The 21,420-nt window shown below is 60.6% G+C and overlaps 3 protein-coding genes across 13 annotated transcripts in view; 1 reads left to right on the top strand and 2 right to left on the bottom strand.

Annotated features, from left to right (window-relative positions):
• Positions 1 to 10,772, top strand: part of Pitpnm2 (phosphatidylinositol transfer protein membrane associated 2) — a 115,946-nt gene extending 105,174 nt beyond the window's left edge. For 4 of the 9 annotated variants that reach the window (XM_070024816.1, XM_070024817.1, XM_070024818.1 and 1 more), the window contains 14 exons: positions 216 to 466; positions 734 to 912; positions 1,823 to 1,993; positions 2,477 to 2,626; positions 3,643 to 3,807; positions 4,502 to 4,663; positions 5,288 to 5,436; positions 5,754 to 5,870; positions 6,148 to 6,264; positions 6,351 to 6,499; positions 6,597 to 6,746; positions 7,516 to 7,699; positions 7,817 to 7,945; positions 8,026 to 10,772. In XM_070024816.1, the coding sequence (XP_069880917.1) occupies positions 216 to 466; positions 734 to 912; positions 1,823 to 1,993; positions 2,477 to 2,626; positions 3,643 to 3,807; positions 4,502 to 4,663; positions 5,288 to 5,436; positions 5,754 to 5,870; positions 6,148 to 6,264; positions 6,351 to 6,499; positions 6,597 to 6,746; positions 7,516 to 7,699; positions 7,817 to 7,945; positions 8,026 to 8,349 (2,397 nt within the window). In that variant the 3' untranslated portion in view covers positions 8,350 to 10,772. The remainder of the gene's footprint in view (positions 1 to 215; positions 467 to 733; positions 913 to 1,822; positions 1,994 to 2,476; positions 2,627 to 3,642; positions 3,808 to 4,501; positions 4,664 to 5,287; positions 5,437 to 5,753; positions 5,871 to 6,147; positions 6,265 to 6,350; positions 6,500 to 6,596; positions 6,747 to 7,515; positions 7,700 to 7,816; positions 7,946 to 8,025) is intronic. The other 5 variants (XM_070024820.1, XM_070024821.1, XM_070024822.1 and 2 more) reach the window with 5 other exon arrangements.
• Positions 10,773 to 11,661: 889 nt separating this feature from the next.
• On the bottom strand, positions 11,662 to 13,895 carry Arl6ip4 (ARF like GTPase 6 interacting protein 4). Its single transcript, XM_070024815.1, has 5 exons — positions 13,595 to 13,895; positions 13,118 to 13,408; positions 12,900 to 13,017; positions 12,021 to 12,090; positions 11,662 to 11,942 (listed from the first exon to the last, which is right to left on the bottom strand). The coding sequence occupies exons 1-5, from the start codon at positions 13,752 to 13,754 to the stop codon at positions 11,886 to 11,888; spliced, it is 696 nt and encodes a 231-aa protein (XP_069880916.1). The 5' UTR covers positions 13,755 to 13,895; the 3' UTR covers positions 11,662 to 11,885.
• A 1,178-nt stretch (positions 13,896 to 15,073) lies between these two features.
• On the bottom strand, positions 15,074 to 17,958 carry Ogfod2 (2-oxoglutarate and iron dependent oxygenase domain containing 2). 3 transcript variants are annotated; one of them, XM_070024812.1, is made up of 7 exons: positions 17,538 to 17,958; positions 17,340 to 17,396; positions 16,555 to 16,668; positions 16,385 to 16,484; positions 15,973 to 16,100; positions 15,525 to 15,782; positions 15,074 to 15,452 (listed from the first exon to the last, which is right to left on the bottom strand). In XM_070024812.1, the coding sequence occupies exons 1-7, from the start codon at positions 17,667 to 17,669 to the stop codon at positions 15,189 to 15,191; spliced, it is 1,053 nt and encodes a 350-aa protein (XP_069880913.1). In that variant the 5' UTR covers positions 17,670 to 17,958; the 3' UTR covers positions 15,074 to 15,188. The 3 variants fall into 3 exon arrangements, with proteins under 3 accessions (XP_069880913.1, XP_069880914.1, XP_069880915.1); XM_070024813.1 differs by lacking the exon at positions 17,340 to 17,396; XM_070024814.1 differs by lacking the exons at positions 17,340 to 17,396; positions 17,538 to 17,958 and having other exon boundaries at positions 15,973 to 16,284; positions 16,555 to 17,318.
• Positions 17,959 to 21,420: the final 3,462 nt, after the last annotated feature.

Below are 21,420 nucleotides of genomic sequence, written 5' to 3'. Positions count from 1 at the left end.
CCTGGGTAGCCAGCTGGGCCAGGAAGGCTGGTAAGATGTGGCCAGTGGTTTAAGCCGCAGGAGACCAGTGTCCCTCTTCCCCCTCATTTGCTTGGGCAAATGCTCATGGATGGGCAGTGGCTGTGTGGGCCTGGAGTCAGGAGATAGGACTGGACACTGAAGAAGAGTCCGGTCCAGTGGCCAGCCAGCAGTGAGCTTCCATGGGGCCATTTCAGGACGCTGACCTGCTGTCCCCGGGCATCCTGGTGAACACAGCGCAATGCTCTGGCAGCGGCAGTGGCGGCGGCGGCGGCAGTGGCGGCAATGGCTCCAGCCTAGAGAGCAGTCGACACCTCAGCCGCAGCAACATCGACATCCCCCGCGGCGATGGCACCGAAGACTCCAAAAGGCAGCTGCCCCGCAAGCGGAGTGACTCCTCCACCTACGAGCTGGACACCATCCAGCAGCACCAGGCCTTCCTGTCCAGGTAAAGCTTTGGGGACAGGCTGAGCGAGGATGGGCGGCCCCAGAGGGAGGGAGGGAGGGTGACCCTGTTTGCTGGATCTGGGGACCATCCAGAGACATGGGAAACACTGTCCTGAGGTGGGCAGGGCCACCTGGCAGCGCTGTCCCGAAGGCAGTCAGCTCCCTGCAGACCTGACTGGCTGTCACTGTAAACATCCTGACAGGCACTGGGCCGCTGTCCTCTCATGAGACTGAGGGAAGTGGCCCTGACTTGCATGTCCCCCTGTAGCCTCCACGCCAGCGTCCTGAGGAACGAGCCCAGCTCCCGCCGCTCCAGTAGCTCCACCATGCTGGATGGCACTGGCGCCCTGGGCAGGTTTGACTTTGAGATCGCCGACCTCTTCCTGTTTGGATGCCCACTGGGGCTGGTTCTGGCCTTGAGGAAAACAGTCATCCCTGCCCTGGACGGTGAGAACCCTGCGGGGACAGGCAGGGTGCACAAGCCACTCGTGGTCTCCAGGGACGTCCTGAGGCCACGGCACACCCAGCCCACCCACCACCTGACCCACAAGGACCCTGGCCTTTGCTGCTTCCGTGGCTCGGTTGCTGGTATGCCACACCTCTGCTTCTCTCAGGCACCCAGGAGCAGATACTGCCAGGGTCGAAGCACAGACCCGGTCTCTAGCTGGAAGACCTTCCCAGAGGGAAGCTGTGAGGCTGGGCACCCCAGGGCCTCCCAGCCTCCACAGATGATGGTGGGCGTCTATCAGCAGGAGCCCTGCCTGTGCCCCTGCATGGCCCAACCTGGGCAGCCCGAAGGAACCATGGGTCCCTGTGGTAGCCAGAACAGCCCCAGAAAGGCCTAGCCAAACCCAACACCATGGGTGCTAGGTTAAAATGCCAGCCCTGAACTTCACACCCTTCCATGGGGCAACCATGGCCTCAAGGGACCTGAGGACCACCAGGTAGGCTTGCAAGGACAGCCCCCCGCTGAGCGCACCCGGCTGGCCCACAGACTTGTGTGCACTGGCCACAGTGGGGCCCTTCCACAGATACCACAGGTGAACGAGGGAGCCACCGGTGCTGCCCTGGAAAGCACCAGCTTTTGCACTAAGTGGGGAGTCATGGCACGCACCCTGACCCTCACACGCTTCCTTGTAATTCTAGGAGTGGTCTGTGTAGGAAAAAAATGAGAAGTTTTCATGGGGGCGTTGGGGCTGTAGCTAGCGGAAGAGTGCTTTTCTAGCACGTGCAATGGGGGTTCCAGCCCCGGCACTGGAAAAAAACAAATCCAATTTGAAAGCAATGTGGCAGAGCCAGCCGGGGACCCCAGCCTGGCCTCCTAACCTGCTGTCTGTGTGTCTGGTCCCATCCGCAGTGTTCCAGCTGCGGCCCGCCTGCCAGCAAGTGTACAACCTGTTCCACCCCGCGGACCCATCCGCCTCCCGGCTGGAGCCATTGCTGGAGCGGCGCTTCCATGCCCTGCCGCCCTTCGGCGTCCCCCGCTACCAGCGCTACCCGCTGGGGGATGGCTGCTCCACGCTGCTGGGTAAGGCTCCCGGGACAGTGGAGCTGGAGTGGCACTGCCAGTGCCACTCCCCTTGGGACTCTTCCCAAGGGAAGGGACAGGGGCACTGACACCGGTTCCCAGTGGGTATCTGGTGAGGTCAGCTCGTAGCGGAGTTCCGGAGTGATTTCCTCCTGTCCTGCCAAGGACACTCTCAGGACCCCCGGGCGGCTGGGGCAGCCAGGGCTGGGCCCGCCCCGGCAGGCACACAGCTCAGGGCCCGGAGGGCCTGGCGGAGTTACACACATTGTGGGCTGCGTCCATCGCAGACAGGGCAGAGTAGAGGATGTGGGCTGGAACGTGAGAGGGGTCCCCTAAAATGGCCTGTCCCCGAGCCCCCCAGCGTGTCCCACCCGACATTGTGTCATGTCCTGGTCCTCGAGCCGAAGTCTACGTCAGTGGGTGTACAGCAGCCACTCGAGTGTCTGTTCTTGTCCTTTCTGTTCTCTCCCTGCCTGCCTCCAGTTGAGACCGTGCAGAGAAACCCTGAGCTGGTCCTGGAAGGTGGCCCCCTGGCCCCTCTCCCCCAAGGGGATGGCTTCCTGGAAACCAGTATCCCCGTTCCCGCGCTCACCTGGCAAGACGGGCCCCGCCCGAGTCCGGGCTGTGCTGAGTGTGTGTATCCCTCTGTGGTGGCCAACATCTGCGTAGCTGCTGACGCCTGGTCCTTATGCCCGCCCCCCACGCCCTCTTTGGCCATTCAGAGTCTCGGGATGTTGGTAGTGGGAAGAGACTTACCAGGCTCTGGGAAGTTGGCCATGGTGCTTCCTCCCTGTGCCTGGAATGCCAGTGGCTGGGGACTAACAGCTAAAGCAGTCAGTAGCCCAGGCATCAGGAGAGGAGAGCTGTGCGAGGGTCACACAGCCTGCCAGCAGCGTCCACAGGACATGCAGCTCCTTGAGGCTGGCAGAACCCGGCAGGGGGCTGAGGCACCGCCAGCCCCCTCCCACTCCACGCCAAGGAGAGGCGAGCAAGGAGTTGGATGCTCCAGGTCCCTGAGTTTAAAACTGCAGAACAGTGGAGAGGAAGGGAAGGAGGGCTGGCCTCACTCCCTGAGGATGCAGGTCCTGCACCTGCCATCCAGACTGGCTCCTCTGGCTGAGTCCTGACCTCAGCCAGGGCCCAAGCGAGCCTGGCTGGAGGTTGAGCGTCTCCCTTTGTGCCAGATAGCCAAGAGGAGCTGGGTCGGTCCAGCCCGCGGGTGAGGGCCGCCTCCTCAGAGCTCAGCGTATGTAGGGCATCTAGAGAGCCCAGGCCACTGTGGTTTGTGCCCCTCAAACCCAGGTCAGGCCTGCCTGGCCAGCTGTGAGTCAAGCCGGGCTGGGGCTGCTGGAGACCAGCTTAGGAGCCATACAGGGAGAAGAGATGGCCAAGGGGGGCAAGATCCCTGGCCTCGCCTCCCTACCCTGTCTCTGTGCTGTCTGTCCGTCCATCCTTTCATGCCTCAGCTCTCCTCCTCCCCCTCCTCTCTCCCCCCACCCCGCCTCCACTCAGGCCCCTTGGCTCTTGCCTCCTTGAGCTGCCCCAGCCCAGGTGCATGCACACTCAGCACGCAGGTCTCCCTCTGTTCCGGGAGGGCCGGGGCCAGGCTGGGCCTCGCTCACCTGGGCCTCTGTGCCTGTTCACCTCAGCAGATGCACTCCAGACCCACAACACGGTCTTCCAAGAGCACGTGGCCCCTTCGTCACCGGGCACGGCCCCAGCCGGCCGCGGCCTCCGCAGAGCCAGTGAGATCAGCATTGCCAGCCAAGTGTCAGGCATGGCTGAGAGCTACACGGCGTCCAGCATCGCCCAGAGTGAGTGGCCTCTCCTCTGCCCTTCTCATTGTCACAGGCGGCTCAACGGGGGCCCGTGGGGCAGCTGGCCGTATCTGTATCCATTCCCAATTGCCACACTGGCGGGGGGGGGGGGGTGCTAGTGGTTTCTAGCTGGTAAGAGTGGCATCCTCAGGAGGAGCTGGAGAGGGAACATCAGGACATCAGACATAGCCTCTCTTGTCAGTTGGCCCTGCCTACCTCAGGAGCTCCCATTAGCTGGAAACAGAGTCTAGGGCAGCTGCTCTGTGCCAGGGGTGGGTTCTAGGGGCTGTTGTTGGAGCAGCTGCAATAGGACTGGGGCTGTTGTCTTTCTGGTTCTCTGTGGTAAGTGTGTGTGGGTATGTGTGTGTGTGTGTGTGTGTGTGTGTTTTGGTCATACACTTGAACTCAGGGCCTGGTACTGTCCTTGAGCTCTTTTTGCTCAAGGCTAGTGCTCTACCACAGCGCCACTTCCGGTTTTTAAGTGGTTTATTGGAGATAAAGAGTCTCACGGACTTTCCTGCCCGGGCTGGCTTTGAACCGTGATCCTCAGATCTCAGCCTCCTGAGTAGCTAGGATGACAGGCGTGAGCCACTGGGGCCCTGCTGGTTTCATTTCTTACGTGGAGGGCCTGGCCCTGTAGCATGGTATCCCAGGGTGTAGCTGAGCTGTTCCCCTTGTTCTTGCTTCTCAGAGGCCCCCTGGTCGCTCAGCCACACCCCCAGTGTCAGGCGCCTGTCCCTTCTCGCCCTGCCCCCCCCCTCCCCAGTCATGCTTGGCTCTCATCCCCGGGGCCGGCAGGCAGGCCCTAGCCTGGAGAGGGCCCCTTGCCTCCCTGACTTGGACATCGGAGAAGGTACCCCGCTCACAGCATCTAACACAGACACTGCTGTGCTGAGCATGCCGCACACTCACTGCCCCCAGCCCCTGAGGCCTTGTGGAGATAGCTCACGCCCTGGGCTGGGAGGGACCCCCAAGGAGCAGCAAGCTGTGAACCAGGACCCATAAAACGGGCACCACCTGCTGGACGCCTGCTGCACACAGTCAGGGCACGCGCCAGGCCAGTCCCTGAGGATGGCCAGGACTGCCCTCGGGCAGGCCCTGGGCTCTGGCTGCAGCCTGCGCAGCCCGGTGCTGAGGAGGGCCAGGCTTGTCCCTGCAGGTCTGCAATTGAGACCAAAAAAATCCTTCCTCTGCGATGCCATTCACGGCGTACAGGTCGGAAAGCAGGGAAGAGGCCCAGGGAGGGCTGGGCGAGCAGAGCCAGGGCTCCCCGCCCTCGGCAGACCCACAGAGCCACGGGCTGTGTGCCGAGCTGCCCTCTGGGTCCTTTGGCTGCCTGGGCATCCTGGCATCTGCTACCCACACAGCTGTCGCTCCAGGCTGCACTGGGAGGGGAGGACAAGTCTGGGGTGGACAGGCCCGAGGGACCCCAGGGGGCCCCTGCCCAGTGCCCCGTCATGGCTCCTCCTCCCAACAGTTGCTGCAAAGTGGTGGGGCCAGAAGCGGATCGACTATGCCCTGTACTGCCCCGATGCCCTGACAGCCTTCCCCACGGTGGCCCTGCCCCACCTCTTCCACGCCAGCTACTGGGAGTCCACCGACGTGGTCTCTTTCCTGCTGAGACAGGTAGCGGGAGCCCCGCTGCCAGGCACACAGGCTTCACAGGGGGACCCCGCAGGGAGATGGCCGGGTAGTGTGTGCAGGCAGGGGTGAGGGGGTCTCCTCCATCCGCGGCCCACCAAAGCCACCGCAGGTAGGAGCCGTGGTGCTGGGGTGGGGGCATCGCCACCAGGGGCTGGTGGGCACTTGAGGTTGCAGGCAGTCTACAGAGGGTTGAATAGTACCCCCAGATTCTCACAGCTCCCCCCTGCCAGCCCCTGGGGCCGTGGGGTCCGCAGGAGCAGCAGCCCAGCTGGGAGCCGGCCCGCTCTCCCCTCCCCCAGGTCATGAGGCATGACAGTTCCAGCATCCTGGAGCTGGATGGCAAGGAGGTGTCCGTGTTCACCCCCTCGCAGCCCAGAGAGAAGTGGCAGCGCAAGAGGACCCACGTGAAGCTGCGGGTGAGGGTCCTTGGGGTGCCCAGACCCCCGGGCTGCTCTGTGTCCTGTTTAATCCTTGTCAGAAGCCCGGGGGTCACAGAGGAGGAGCCTGGGCGGTGGAGAGGCACGCTGCTCCCCCCAACCTCCCGGGGGGCGGAAGAGGCCAGAGCCGCAAGCTCGCTGCACACACAAGGAAGCCCAAGGCCCGAGAGTCAGGTGGCCAAGCCCACTCCTCAGGCCAACGGGAGCATAAGCAGCCTCCACGTCCCCCCATCCCCATCCACTGTCCACTCCCCAGAACGTGACGGCCAACCACCGGATCAACGATGCGGTCGCCAACGAGGATGGCCCCCAGGTTGTGACGGGCCGGTTCATGTACGGGCCCCTGGACATGGTCACTCTCACTGGAGAGAAGGTGAGGGCACGGCGGACCTTGGCTGGGGCTCAGGGACTGGGGGGTCCAGGACACAGCTGTCTGTGACCAGCCTGCCTGGGCTCCAGGTGGACGTGCACATCATGACGCAGCCACCCTCGGGGGAGTGGCTGCACCTGGACACGCTGGTGACGAACAGCAGTGGGCGCGTCTCCTACACCATCCCGGAGACACACCGCCTGGGGGTGGGTGTCTACCCCATCAAAATGGTGGTCAGGTATGGCCCTCTGCCGGGGGTGGGGGGTGCCAGGGCCAGCCTCCTGGGGACAGGAAAGGTGGCTCGGGTTGGTTCTGACAAGCTGTCCCCTCGCCAGGGGAGACCACACATTTGCCGACAGCTACATCACTGTGCTGCCCAAGGGCACGGAGTTTGTGGTCTTCAGCATTGATGGCTCCTTTGCCGCCAGCGTGTCCATCATGGGCAGTGACCCCAAGGTGCGGGCCGGGGCTGTGGACGTGGTGCGGTGAGTGGCCCAGGGGCACGCGGTGTGACGGTCACAGGTGGGCGGCTTCCCCAGGCCAGAGGGAAGAAAGCCTGTGGGCACCAGGAGACCAACCCTAGGTCCCAGGGAGCCGAGTTGGGATCCCAGTGCCACCCTTAACAGAGGTATGACTGGATGAGTTGCTCAAGTTCAATGCCCATCTTCAGTTCTCCAATGAGAAGGAAGCTAGGAAGCCAGGTGCCATACCTCAGGCTCGCACCTGTAATCCTAACTAGGCAGAAGGCTGAGATCTGAACGCCACCGCTTTAAGCCAGCTCAGGAAGGAATTAACCACCAAAAAGCCAGAAGTAGAGCTGTGGCTCAAGTGGTAGAACACTAGCCTTGAGCACAAAAATCTCAAGGACATCGCCTAAAAAAAAGGGAGGAGGGGCACTGGGAAGGTGGCTCAGTGGTAGAGTGCTTGTCTTGCATACATGAAGCCCTGGGTTCGATTCCTCAGCACCATATAAAAAAAAAGCCGGAAGTGGTGCTGTGGCTCAAGTGGTAGAGCAGCCTTGAGCTGAGGGACAGCGCCCAGGCCCAGAGTTCAGGCCCCATGACCAATAAAAAAGAAAGAAGAAAGGAAGCTGAAGAGCAGTGAACACCCTGAGGGCTCTCGGCTGTCCCGCTCAGGCCGACCACGAGCTCCATCAGAGACTCTCTCTCCAGTGGCCCTGTGCTGCCTCCTGGGAGGAGGTGGGGAGGGCGGGGGAGGGGGGCCGCAGCCCACTCAGGCCTGTCCCCGCTGCAGGCACTGGCAGGACTTGGGCTACCTCATCATCTACGTGACAGGCCGGCCTGACATGCAGAAGCAGCGAGTGGTGGCGTGGCTGGCTCAGCACAACTTCCCCCATGGCGTGGTGTCCTTCTGTGACGGCCTGGTGCACGACCCACTGAGGCACAAGGCCAACTTCCTGAAGCTCCTCATCTCGGAGGTGGGGCCAGGAGCAGCAAGCTGGGCAGGGGTGGGGCTGAGGGGAAGAGGGCAGCGAGGAGAGGGAGGACCGGGACTGACCGCAGGCCCAAGTGTGCTCTGGCTTTCCTTCCCGCAGCTGCATCTGCGTGTGCACGCGGCCTACGGCTCCACTAAGGACGTGGCAGTGTACAGCTCCATCAGCCTGTCCCCCATGCAGATCTACATCGTGGGCCGGCCCACCAAGAAGCTGCAGCAGCAGTGCCAGGTGAGCGGAGAGGCCGTGGTGGGCAGTCCCAGGAGTCTCAGCACCCCGCCCCCAACCCCTCTGCTTTGCTGCCCCTACAGTTCATCACAGACGGCTATGCGGCCCACCTGGCCCAGCTCAAGTACAACCATCGCGCGAGACCAGCCCGCAACACCGCCACCCGCATGGCGCTGCGCAAGGGCAGCTTCGGCTTGCCGGGCCAGGGCGACTTCCTGCGCTCCCGCAACCACCTGCTCCGCACCATCTCAGCCCAGCCCGGCGGGCCCAGCCTCCGGCATGAGAGGACGCAGAGCCAGGCCGAGAGCGAGCTGCGGGGCCAGCGCAGCCTGAGCATGGCAGCCAGCTGCTGGGGCCGTACCATGACCGGCCGGCTCGAGCCAGGGGCAGTCACGGGCCCCAAGTAGGGCACTGTTACGAGGCGCTGTGGTCTCCATGGTGCTAGGCCAGGGTGCCAGCCCCACTGGGAGGCCTGGCCTGCAAACTGGCAGGCAGCTGGGAACAAGCACATTTGTGGCCTGGGAGCTGGTTCCAGGGCCCCGTGGGGATACAGCCATGCCACAGTCCTTCCGGCCATGCCTCGCATCTTAGGGTCTGTGGAAGCTGGCAGGACATCCCACTTAGCCTGGCCTGGGAGGCCCCCCCCCACCCGAACATCCTGCTGTGCATAGAGCTCCCAGCCTGAGCCAGCTGTGGGCCAGACTCAGCCTCCACCTCCTTCCCCCTAGCTCCCCAACCAAGGCCCCTCCTGTTTGGGAACAGCTCCAACAGGGGTCCAGCCTGCTTTTTGTTGACTCCAGTTTCTCAACTGTTCAACCTCACTGGTTTTGCACTGATTTTTGAGTGGAGACCCCTTGCCATCTCTGACGGCTAGATTCGTTGACATGCATGAAAATTCAGTATTTGCTGATCCAGGACTTCTTACCACACAGAAGGTCCCAGTGTGGCAAACCCACACACAAGCAGGAGAGAAAGGCCATATCTTAATTTGGGCAGCCCTGGACTGCGGCCCGCCACCCCGGCCCCACGTACAGCTGGGTCTGGCCGCAGGGCTGGTGCACAGCACAGGCCTGCCGCCCGCGATGTCCACAGTGGGCTCCCGACTAGCCTCACCCTGGGCTGCGGGGCCTGGCCTCCACTTCTGCTCCTTGCCTGCCATTGGCCGAGGCCCCATGCCATGGCCGCCCGCCCGCGTTTCTACGCCTTTCTACTCAATCTGATTTCTATGAGGTTTTTTTAATGAGCAATCCTTGGCTGCTTCCTTTTCTTAACTCTTTGCGTACAAGCGCAGCCCTTCCACGTGGGAGACACCCAGCACTGTGAGTGTCCAGCCTGGCTCTGGACGTGGGCCCCGCCCCCTTCCCCCCCCCTCTGCAAGGTGTGGGCTCCCGGCCCCACCTGACCCATGGATTCCACTGAGTATCAACTCTGGGGTGGGTGGGGCACACACTTAGGTTTTTTTAACGCCAATTCCGTTTTGATGCTCAATCTAAGAATAAGAAGCCACAGTTAGCTTCATTAGCTTCAGGGCGGGCAGCCCTGACTCCATTTTTCTCCTGAACCAAGGACAAACCATCCAGCACCCACCTTCCCATCCCAGCACCGAACGCAACCTCCGGTGCTCCTCCACCTTCCCGGAAGTGGGCAAGCCCGCTGGGCCCAGCCGGACTCCGTCTCAGGGCTGCACGCCTGGGCTGGAGAGGTGCGGGCGGATGCTAACTTTCCTGTGTGTAGATATGTACAGCCGGAGGGGTACGTGTCCTGCGAGAGCAGGCCTGCATTCAGAGGGAAAGCTATTTATTTTGTGCAGAGAAAATTGTCTGGAGGGATGGAACCTTCAGGTTTACTCATATTTAAGATGTAGCTTTTTGTTGTTTCAGGCGTTATGTATAAAGCAACGATGATTTTATGGACCAAGTTTCCATGTAAGTGTTGCAGTCAAGTGCAATATCTGGCCCCTCTGCTCCAGGCAGGAGGCCATCGGCCCGACAATCACAGCCCCCGCCAGGGCCCTGTGGCCGGTGCCGCCTCCTCTCGGCCCCCTTCACATTGTCCTGCCTACACCGTAGTGACCCAGCCATTTGAAGTATCTGGAAGTCCCAGGCCTGCCTGCAATAAAGGCCAGGCGGCCTCCCGGCCAGGGAGAGCCTGCCGGCAGTGGGCTCGGCCTCTCCCCACTCCCTTCCCCTCCCCTGCCCAGCCGCCAGCCATGCCAAGGACAATAGCAATAGTCCCCTGGGCCTCTTCCATGGCCCTCAGCCATAGATGGTGAGATGGGCAGCCTTTCCCCCCTCCCCCACCTCTGTAACCTGGTCTGCTTTTGGCCTTCCTAGAATTCATTTGGCACCATCTCCAGTTTCCCACCAACTACGAGAGGGAGGGCACACAGTCCTTTAAAATACCAAAAATGTTTACAGTGTCAGGTGCCGAGCTGCAGGGCTTGGGCCTGACCGGTGGTAACCAAAGGGTGAGGCAGGCCTCGCTGACTGCCACGCACCCCAGGCCTGTTAGAATAGAAGCCTTAGTCCCCCGCCCCAGCCCCAGACTGACACTTGGTGGCACCCAGCTCCGACCACCTGCCTTCTCTCATTTCTGAGAGATTTAGCAGAAACCCTCACCCCGTCCCAGCTCAGTGTGAGCTGTCCACCTGCTCACCCCGTCCTGTCCAGCCCTCACACCTCCCCCTCTTGTCTGTCCTCGTGCCGTTTGTCTCTCTGGGCCATGTGAGCAGTGTCCTCACCTCCCCCCCTGCTCCCCACATCATCAGCCTGAGTGTGCTCTGTATGCAGCGTCACTGTCTGTTACACCAATTAAAGAAGCAAGAGGCTTCCTTCTCGTCTCATTACTGTGGCGATCAAGGCACGGGTTGGGCAGGGCCATCCTCAAGGAAAAACTGGTGAGGAGGGGCGTTCCTCCCAATCAGCGGGGCCTGGTGCACATGGTGACACCAGCCCAAGTGTGTAGCTGGCCGCCATTCCTACTGACGAGGGTCTGTGGGCCTGTGCCACACAGGGTCAGCCAGCAAGCCAGTTAGCATTCCTACCCAGAACCCTGGGTCTTGGGCACTATGGTGATCTGTGGGTGGGATATAGGCAGTAGTCGTACCCAAAGCCTGAGTGGGTCACACCTTAAGTGCCTAAGACTGGAGTGTGGGTCCTGTCAAAGTGGGAGCAGAGGTGGCTAGGGTGACTTGTGTTCATTACCAGGAGACATTCCAGCTCTCTCAAACTCCTAGAGCCTATCCCTACCACACCCCCAAGAAGTATGCCAGGTGCCAGCAGCTCACATCTGTAATCCTAGACACTCAGGAAGCCAAGATCTAAGAATGGCAGTTCAAAGTCAACCCCAGGCAGAAAAGTCTGAGGTTCTTACCTCCAGTTGACCACCAAAAAGGTGGAAGTAGAGTGGTGGCCTTGATACAAAAACTAAGAGGCCCTGAGTTCAAGCCCAGCACAAAAAAAAAACAAAACAAAAAACTGGGAATGTGGCTTAGTGGTAGAGCGCTTGCCTAGCATGCATGAAGCCCTGGGTTCCATTCCTCAGTACCACATACACAGAAAAAGTCAGAAGTGGCGCTGTGGCTCACGAAGTAGGGTGCTAGCCTTGAGCAAAAGAAGCTCAGTAACAGTGCCCAGGCCCTGAGTTCAAGCCCCAGGACTGGCAAAAAAAAAAAAAAAATCAAGTAGTGCCCTCAGCACAGAAAGCAACAGGACAAGAAGTCTGTGGCCAGGGAACATTTAATATTCATTTAATTTTGGGATGCAGCACTCTTCAGATGCATTAGGGCTAGTGATCCAGTCCTCTACCCCTTCCTGAGAGGCCACTGGGCCAGCGTGGGCCCCCCACAGGTAGGCAGGTATGCCCATCAGGCTAGCCGCCCCCTCCCAGAGGCCTGAGTCCAAGCTGCCATCAGCAGTCCACAGGCCCCGAGCAGCTGGAGCCCTCAGGGAAGCAGCCCGGCTCTCATCTGGAAGGCCAGGCCATCCCCTCGGGTGGCTTGCTGAAGAAGAGAAAACAGGAAGACAGGGCCATCAGAAACAGGGCTGAGAGCAGACATGGGCAAAGGGGCGACACCAACCTTATTGATCTCTCTGTGTCGTTCTTTGGTTACGATTTCCTCTAAGACCTCTCCATCACCCTTGATAAGCCTGTAGGTAGGATAGTGTCCATTCAGCAAGAAACTAGCTAAGCCCCTTGTGCCAAAGCAACAGAACCAGAACCTCGCAGCAGAGGTCCCAGTGTCCACCATCTTCAACCTGGGGTTAGGGGCTGGTGGTTGATAACCTGTAATCCTAGGTAGTCAGGAGACAGATCTGAGGATCCAGGTCCAAAGGATGCCCAAGCGGGACAGCCTATGATTCTTATTTTATTTTATTTTTTTTTGGGTCGGTCATGGGGCCTAAACTCTGGGCCAGGGCACTGTCTCTCAGCTCTTCGGCTCAAGGCGAGCGCTCTACCACTTGAGCCACAGCGCCACTTCCGACCTTTTCTGCTTATGTGGTGCTGAGGAATTGAAGCCAGGGCCTCATGCATGCAAGGCAAGCGCTCTACCACTGAGCCACCTTCCCAGCAGGCCTATGATTCTTAACTACAGTTAATGAGCAAAAACCCAGAAATGGAACTGTGACTCAAGCAGCAGAGTGCTAGTTTTGAGTAAAAAGGCTAAGGGACAGCGCTCAGGCCCTGAGTCCACGCCCGAACACAGCCCGAAAGGTACCCACCCCCAACGCTGCCCTCGGGACAGGGATGGCGGCAGCCCCGGTGGGCCCGGCCTTGCCAGCCTGCGCCAGTCCAACCAACAACAGCCGCTTGGAAAAGCCTCAAGGCCCGTCCTTCCCCGCAGCCACTCGCTCCCACGGGAACCAGGGAGGAATGGCTGAGTAGTGACTGGTTCCTTGCCACCACCCCCCACGGGGGTGGGGGGCACAGGAGGCCTGGCGGCGCCCAAGCCGGTCACCTTGTGCGTCCCGTCTCCGGGTCCACCACCTTGCGGATGACGCTCTGCCGGGCGTCCCACTCCGCCTTGGTCATGGGCTTCATGGCCTGGATGCGGGACTTCTGCTCATCAGTCAGGACTGCAAGGGGCCGTGGGAGGCGGGGTCAGGCCGGCCTGGGGAGGGGACCCCCGCCCCCCGCCCCCTGCCCCCTGCCCCCGCCGGCCGGTCAGCGCAGGACCTGGGCCATCCTCTTCCTCCCCGGCTGATCGGTGCCACTGGTCCAGCGAGGGCCCGGGCAGAGCCTCGGCCTGCTGCACCTCCGCCTTCTCTTTGTTTTTCTTCTTCAGCTTCTTCTTCCTCTTCCTCTTCCTCTTCTTCTTCCTCTTCTTATCCTTGTGCTTCCCCCGCTTCTTCCGGCCATCACTGGAGGAAGAGGAGGAGGACGAGGAGGAAGAGGAGCTAGAAGAACTGGAAGAAGAGGAGGAGGAGCTGGCTCGAGGTCTCCTCCGGGCCTTGTGCTTGCTTCTCTCTGTGATGCAGGGAGAAGGTGAGGGTGGAAGGCCGGGGGGGGGGGGGGGGACACGTAAGCCGGGTCCCCGACGGGGGCTGCAGGGCGGGCGGGCCCGGCCCCCCGCCCCGGGGCCTCGGCCTCGGGGCTCCGCTCCGCACCCCGGGCCCAGGGGCCGCTCCCGCTCTCCGTCCCCGCGGCCCTCACCCTCCGCCCCGGGGGTGGCGCTGGCCTTTGGCCCCCGGGACCCCGAGGCCGCGCAGCTCCTCGAGGCGTCCGGACCACGCTCCTTCCTTCTGCTTTCCGACCCTCGCCCCCGCGACCGGCTGCGACTTCTCGAGCGCTTGCGACGGGCCGCGTGAGCCATGGCGGGCGCCGCGGGCTGGGGAGCGAGACGGGCGCGCTTAGCCCGCGGCCCCGCCGGCCCGGTCTGGAGAGGGGGCCCCGAGGACGGTTCCTGCCCGGACCCCCGCCTCCGCGCCGACTCCGCCTGCGCTGTGGCGCCTTTAAGGCCCCGCCCCCGCACGGCCGCTCCGCGCCTGCGCACCCAACACGGCCGCCTGGAGCCCTTGGCCCCACGCCTGCGCACCCGGCCCCGCCGCCTGGGAACCCTCCGCTCCACGCCTGCGCACCCGGCCCCGCCGGCCACTACGCGCCTGCGCACCCAACACGGCCTCCTGGGAGTCCGCTCTACGCCTGCGCACCGGGCCCAGTCGCCAGGGAGTCCTCCGCTCCACGCCTGCGCACTCGGCCCGGCCACCCCGAGGCTGCGGCTTATCTGGCCGGACCACCAATCCACAGCGCCTTCCCAGGCGGCTTCCGGCGTGACTTAGGGCGATGCTGCCGGGAGTTCCGACGCTTCCAGATCCGCCCCCGGAGCTCCCATTCCCTGCACCGGCCAGCCGGGGGTCCGGGCTCGGAGCCGGGCCGACCCCATGCCCGCAGCCCCGCCGGGACCAGCGATCGCCCGGCCTCGGTCGCAGCCCTGCCCGCTCCCAGGACCGCCCTGCGGAGTCGCGCTTGGACCACGCGTCTCCGGATAATGCGTCCCTCTGGCTCGCTGCTCTCCTCGCCTCTTCGCGGCTCCGCACTGAGCCGCCCTGGGCCTTCTCGCCTGGGTGAAGGAGCGGCCACAGGCCGGTCCAGAGCGGCGTGGGGGCCGGAGAATGGGACCGGCCCGCGTTCCCGGAGACGCCGCGCTCAAGGTTTCAGGGTGGAAATCGCAAAGCATGGCTGTGCGCTCACCTCTTCCAGTCTTGGAGCTGCCCGCTCGTCTCTCCGGGAAGGAGACAGCACACGGGCTGTTATTTGTTATAAAGTGCTTTATAACTGCCAACTCACTGGATTCTCACAAGACCACGCAAGGCGCGGGAGAGTCCCGAGGCTCACAGCCAGAGTTGGATGTGGCAGAAGCTGGACTTGAACTTAGCCCCCGCCCTCCACCCCCACCCTAGAAGTAGACCTCTAGGAAGTGCTGAGCCCGCCCTGCCCTGCCCTGCCCTGCCCTGCCCTGCCCTGCCCCATCCTGGGGCTGGCTGTGATAGGAATTCCATCAGAGCCGCCTGTCAGGCAGAGGCTGAACAGCATTGTTTGAAGCCACATCTTCGACTCCACTGCTGGACTCCAAGAACCCACACCAGGCTGTGCTGCCAGCAAACTTGCACTAAAGAAGCTTACGTGCGGAAAGACGGACTCGGAAGCCAGCACGGCCTTCTGACCCAAGCAGCCTGTGCCTTCCGTTTATTTCTCTCAAGAAGGCAGAGCCCTCGCTTGCCCTGACACCACCTCTTGGTACACAGGCTCAGGTCAGCGCGCACACATCCACCGTGGGGGGCTCATCCCGAGTGAAACCATCGCCAAAGCCCTCATCGTCCACAAGATCAGGCTTCTGGCAGCACATGGGGCAAAGGTGGTTGCGCACGGCAGAGGCTCGAAGCCAGACGACCAGGTTCCAGCGTTCACCAGTCCTCAGGGGCCGGGCCCCATGGAGCTGACCACCCCGATGCAACACACCCTGGCCCACCACGTGCTCCACCTCCAGGGGTTGCGTCAGCCCTGTAGGTGCCTGCAGATAGTGGGGCTCAGGCCTGGGAACTCCTGGCAGCCCCAGGCCTTGCCCCACAAATCTCATACTCACCTGGAAGAGACCCCCAAAGTACAGGGCGCCCCCTGTGAAGGCCTTGCCTAGGGACACGTTGAGGGTAAGCTCGGCATTATCGTAGTGGCAGCCCAGCTCCAGGTCCTGGCCGAGTGCATATTTGACCACGAAGGCGCGATGACTGTCCAGACAGCCCCCACCATACTCTGGGAACAGCAGGGCCATCAGCGGCTGCAGGAAGCGCTCTCGAAGTGGCGTCACCAGTGGCTCATCCAGACCTAGTTCACTCATCAGCATCTGGGAGGAGACGCCCAGGCCCAGTGGGGAGACTGCCAGGCCTCGCCTGCATCCCTGGATGCTGAAGTGCTCTGCATTGTCCGCGCACGTGCCTCACAGCAAATAGGGCACGAAGCTCCCTGTAGCCCTTGGACACAAGCCAGCCAGCTGCTCCCACCCTCAAGCAGGTGGGCCAGGCCTCCCCACTAACCCCATAGTTGTTCATGGTGTTAGGCCTCCCCTTGGGCATGTCTGACTGCTCGAAGTGCTCCAGTTCCTCCAGCAGGGCCTGGCAGAAGGATGCTGTGAACACAGGCACTCGGTAGATGCGCTTCTCCTCTGTGGATGGATGGACAGACACATGGACAACAGGCTGGGAGCTCGTTGTGAAGAAGCTGGCATGGTTGAACTGCCCCAGTCTCATAGTTTGCTCATTTGTACAGCAGTGATAACTGAGGGCCTTCACTTCTTGAGACCACTGCCCTGCTCCTGGCCCTCCCAGCTCCTGCCGGTGGTTCAGTTTCTGAAGACAGAGATGACTGGTGAAGGGACCCCGGTCTCCCATTCCCAGATGTCACAGACTGCTGCCCCCAAGTCCTGCCAAACCAGGGGCCAATGCTCACCGGACACTGTCTCCAGCCGCTGAAGAAGGCCCTTGAGGTCTGCGCCTGGTAATGCGCTGTATTCACTTGCAGCCAGAAACTCAGGGGCCAGAGCTGCATCCTATGGCAGAACACACCTGAGTGCCAGCACCTCCTCCCAGGAGCCAGCCCCCAAGCTGGCAGCTGGGTACCTGCAGTGAGCTGTAGATCTCAGGCCGGGCTGGGTGGTAGGAGCTTGCAATGAGGGCTCTCCTGGCAGCTGACTTCTGCCCCAGCTGCCTCCGACGCTCTACCTCCTGTTCAAGCTAGAGTGACACAGGGTTGGGTTACCAAGCAGGGCCGCTTATCTCCAAAAGCCATTGTACAGATGGAAAAGCTGAGGCCCAAGGCCAGAGAGGGACCCAGGGTGGACGCCAACCCTGCCTACACTCTTGAAGCTCTCCAAGGTCAAGTACAGGCACTGAGCTGTTAGCTGGTTGGGGACAGCGGGAAGGGGTTCATCCTCTCCTGCTCCAGCCTGGGCCAGGCATGTGGAGCAAGAGCTCCTGGCTCCCTCAATCAGCTGGGCCACTCAGGAGGAAGAGGGTCATGGTCAAGTCCCACCACTAGCCCCAGGTGGGGGAGCAGGGCAATGGCAGCAGCTCTGGCACCAGTCTACATTAGAGATGGGGGCCGGGAGAAACCCGTGGTGGGCAGCCTGGTGAGGGTATCTACTCCACCCGCTGGGACAGGCCTGAGCCAGGGACCGACGCCCCCTCTTGAGCTTCTGGGCCCCAAATGGGGTGATGGCCACACCTATCTCACAGGTGTTAAAAAGGGCGAAATGCAGGCTATTTAAAACTACTCCCTCCTCCGGTGGCAGGGCCCGGGAATGAAGCTGGGGAGGAGGACTTGAGAAGTCCTGGGGATCGGAGAGAGGCGGCTGGGAGCCCCCCGGCCGGTCGGCCCGCCTGGGGGGCGGGGGGGGGGGCGTCACCTCTTCCCGGAGCCGCTGGAAGTCCCGGGAGCTGACACAACCCCGGCTGCGCAGGATCTGGGAGCAGAAAGACCGGCAGCGTCACCGCGCGAACGCCTCGGAACCTCGGCTTCTCCGCCTCAGACAGCGCTAAGGGGCGGGCGTCACGGGGCGTGGGGAGAAGGCGCCCGCGCACGCCCGCGCGCCGCGGCCACTCACCGCGCCGTAGTCCCGGCGCAGCTGCGGCTCGCTCCGGAAGCGCAGGTGCAGCCCGTAGCGCGCCACGTACAGGTTCTCGGAGCAGAAGCAGGCGCAGCGGCAGAAGCGGCGCGGGGCGCCCGGCGTCGCCATGGGGCGGGGCGGGGCGGGGCGGCGCGGCGCGGCGGCGCTTCCGGGCACGCCCCCGCCGAGGGGGCGGGGCGCCCGCCGCCAGGGGCCGCGCGGAGTTCGCCGGCCGGGAAGCGGGGTGCGAGCGCGGGGGGAAGGGGCCCTGGGGCTGTCTGCCCGCTCCGCCTCGGTTTCGCCGTGAGGCGCGGACTCACGACCTCACCCGACGCGGAGAGCTGGGACTCAGAACCACGAGCCTCGAGCTAGGCGACCTCGCGTGGAAGCCGGGCCAGTTCCGAGGCCTGACCTCGATTCCTCTAGCTGCTGGCCGCCTCCGGGTCTGTGCGTGCAGGTCCGGGTGTGGGCATTTTCTCCAGGTCCCTGCCTGGCGCTCCAATTCCTCCCCCGGAACGTGTCCGAGCGTCCGGGCCCGAACGCGCCGCTCGCGTCACTTCCGGTGGTGAGGCGGGCGTGGTCTGTGTTTGTGGGCGGGGCCGAGCGTCTGGACCTGGCCCCGGCCCCGGAGTTCCCCCTGTGGTCCGCAGGCCCCACCCCACCCGCTCCGGTCTCCGGAGCTGCTGGAACCGGCCCGGGCCCCGCCGTGGCTGCGGATCACCGAGACCACCAGGAGTGCCTCCCGCCAACGCTCCTCACCTTTCCGGACCTGCGCTGGGGATCCTATCACAGGGAAACTGAGGCCCAGGCGGGCGCAGTGACCTGCCCCAGGGTCCACATCCAGCGCGGTACCCTGGGGCACCTCAGCAGCCTGTCCTCCCTCCCTTCCCACGCCACAAGGGGTCAATGGTGGGAGGCTGGGACTTGGGGTGTTCTGTCCTTAGTGTGGCCTTGTTTCACCGACCCCGTCCTCTGTCAGCGCCAGCAGGTGTACACATTCGTGCACACGCGTCCACACGTACCCCACGCATCATCCTCACCCACATTGTGCTGGGAGGCCATGACCACCGTTCGGAGAAAGCGGACCCGCTTCCCCAGCCCTGGCCTGCCAAGCCAGGAAGGTGTTGAGAGCCTCGCACGGTCTTGATTGCCCAGCGATAGGGAAGCACCTGCTGTCCAGAAAAGGATCTGTTTCCCCAGCTCAAGTGTCCTCACTCCCGGCTGCCCTGCCTCTCCGGAGGCTCAGGGAGGCTGGCTTCCCCGCCTGGCTGGCACCCCGCAGCCTGGCATATAGTACCCCTCTTTGCACTGTTTTGCAAGATGAGCAAGTTCCATCTATCATGGTTTTGGAGGGACAGGGTTTTGGAGGTGTTTGCTTTTTGTGCTGGTACTGGGGCTTGAACTCGGGCTAGACTGTCCTTCAGCTTCAGCTCTTTACCTCTAAGCTAGCACTCTACCACTTGAGTCACAACTCCACTTCTAGGGTGGTTAATTGGAGATCGTCTCATGGAACTTACCTGCCTGAGCTTCAAACTGTGATCTTCAGATCTCAGCCTCTAAAGTAGCTAGGATTTTAGGTATGAGCTACTGGTGTCTGGTTTTTTAGGTTTAAGAGTTCCTTGTATGTTTTAGTTAACAGCCCTCTATTAGGTAATCTCCTACAGAGACTCCCTGTGTGAGGGGTTCTTCACTGTCTTGACAATGTCTTTTGCAGGCCAGAAGTTTGTTTTGAGGAGGTCCAGCTTTCAGTTACTCTTTTATAAGATGATGCCTTTGGTCTTGTGTCTAAACAGTCATCACTAAGTCAGCCCGTCTAGGTTTTTTCCTATCATCTAGGAGTTTATACTTTTGCCTTGTTTTTTCAGGATTGGGACTCAGTATGTGATCCCACTGGTTTCATGCTCTCGGGCTCAAGACATCCTCCTGCTTAGCCTCCTAAGTACCTGGACATGGCTCTAGTTTTACATTTCCATTTGGAGTTTGTTCTTTTCCTTTTGAACACAGGAATTTGTGTGTGCTAGCAGAAGCACTCTGCCACTGAGCTACACACTCAGTCCTTTTGAATGAATTATTTATTTATTGGCAGTTCTGCGATTTTGAACTTAGAGCCTCTGACAAAAGTTCTAAGATTTTTGTTTGTTTTGTTTTGTTTTGGTCAATCATGGGGCTTGAACTCCGGGCCTGGGTGCTGTCCCTGAGCTTTTGTGCTCAAGGCTAGTGCTCTACCATTTTGAGCCATAGTGCCACTTCTAGTTTTTTTTTTGTTGTTGTTGTTTTTTGTTTTTTGTTTTTGATAACTAATTGGAAATGAGAGTCTCACAGACTTTCCTGACCAGGCTGGCTTCAAACCATGATCCTCAGATCTCAGCCTCCTCAGTAGCTAGGATTATAGATGGGAGCCACCAGCAAAAGTTCTAAGTTTTACCTTCTATGACTTATTTCTTCTTGTTGGAGAAAGGCACCTAATTTTTTTCTTTTCTGGTTTTCTGATGGTTTATTAGAGATAAGTCTCATAGACTTTCCTGCTCCAGCTGGCTTTGAACTGCGATCCTCAGATCTCAGCCTCCTGAGTAGCTAGGATTACAGGCATGAGCCATAAGCTCCTGGCCTTTTTTTAGCCTTGAGCACAAAAGCTCGGGAATGCCCAGTCCCTGAGTTCAAACCCCACCACTGACAAAAAAAAAAAAAAAAAAACTTTAATTGAGCTATTCCCCACGTGATTACCCCATCACTCACTAAGAAATGACCCATAAGCAGTCACACATGGTAGTTCTTAGTCCAAACTTACCTGAAACATTTTCTGTGATTAGGCTGGGATGAGCTCCTGCTACCCCTGCTACCCAGTGGGGAATGAATGAGGGGCGGGGATGTTGAAAGGGAAGATTAAGAAAAGCTGGCTGCAGGTGGCTCACGCCTGTCATCCTAGCTACTCAGGAGGCTGAGATCTGAGGATCACAAAGCCAGCCCGGGCAGGTAAGTCTGTGACTCATATCTAATTAAACACACAAAAAAATGCCAGAAGTGGAGTTGTGGCTCAAGTGGTAGAGCACTAGCCTTGAGCATAAAAGCTCAGAGACAACACCCAGGCCCTGAGTTGTTCAAGCCCCAGTAGTGGCATACCAAAAACCACAGCAAAACAAAACAAGTGGCTCAGTGGTAGAGCGCTTGCCTTGCATTCATGAGGCCCTGGCTTCGATTCCTCAGCACCACATAAGCAGAAAAACCCGGATGTGGCACTGTGGCTCAAGTGGTACAGCGCTAGCCTTGAGCTGAAGAGCTGAGGGACAGGGCCCAGGCCCAGAGTTCAGGCCTCATGACCAGACCCAAAAAGAAATAATAATAAAATAAAAAAAAATAAAAGAAAGAGTTCAATGAGGGATGGAGAGCTTACAAACTTGTTAACCAGACAGTGATGTTTATGTGGAGAAATGGCCTGAGTGACGCATTTGCTCCTCTCAGTTTCTCATTTCTCACAGTTCTTGCTGGTATATTTGCAGTGCTATTAGATGCATAAAGGCTCAGAGGCAATTCATGTGTCTTAAAAATAATCCTTGTTCGCATTTCCTGTTGATCACATGGGGGGGGTGCTCCCAAGCCATTACCATTGATTGGGTCATTTTTTTCCTTGCCAGTACCCCAAAGCATTATTTATCTCTGGGGAGGACTTAGCTCCATCACCTACCCAAGGTCATACAGCAACATGGACAAGCCCAGCTTGGAGCCACTCAGGCTTTTGGGATAATCTCTCTCCAAGTACAACTGTCAGCTGGAGCACTTTTGTCCAGACAGTTGGATCACTCATTCAACTTCACTCCCCTAGATGGAGTAAGTCATTTCCTACCTGTACATGACTTCCCACCCTAGAGATGCACTTTATCCC

This window comes from Dipodomys merriami, unplaced genomic scaffold (assembly GCF_024711535.1).
Source record: "Dipodomys merriami isolate MVZ:Mamm:240054 unplaced genomic scaffold, mDipMer1.0.p SCAF_163, whole genome shotgun sequence".
In the NCBI taxonomy this organism is placed as follows: Eukaryota; Metazoa; Chordata; class Mammalia; order Rodentia; family Heteromyidae; genus Dipodomys; species Dipodomys merriami.
This window is presented reverse-complemented; position numbering and strand designations above follow the sequence as displayed.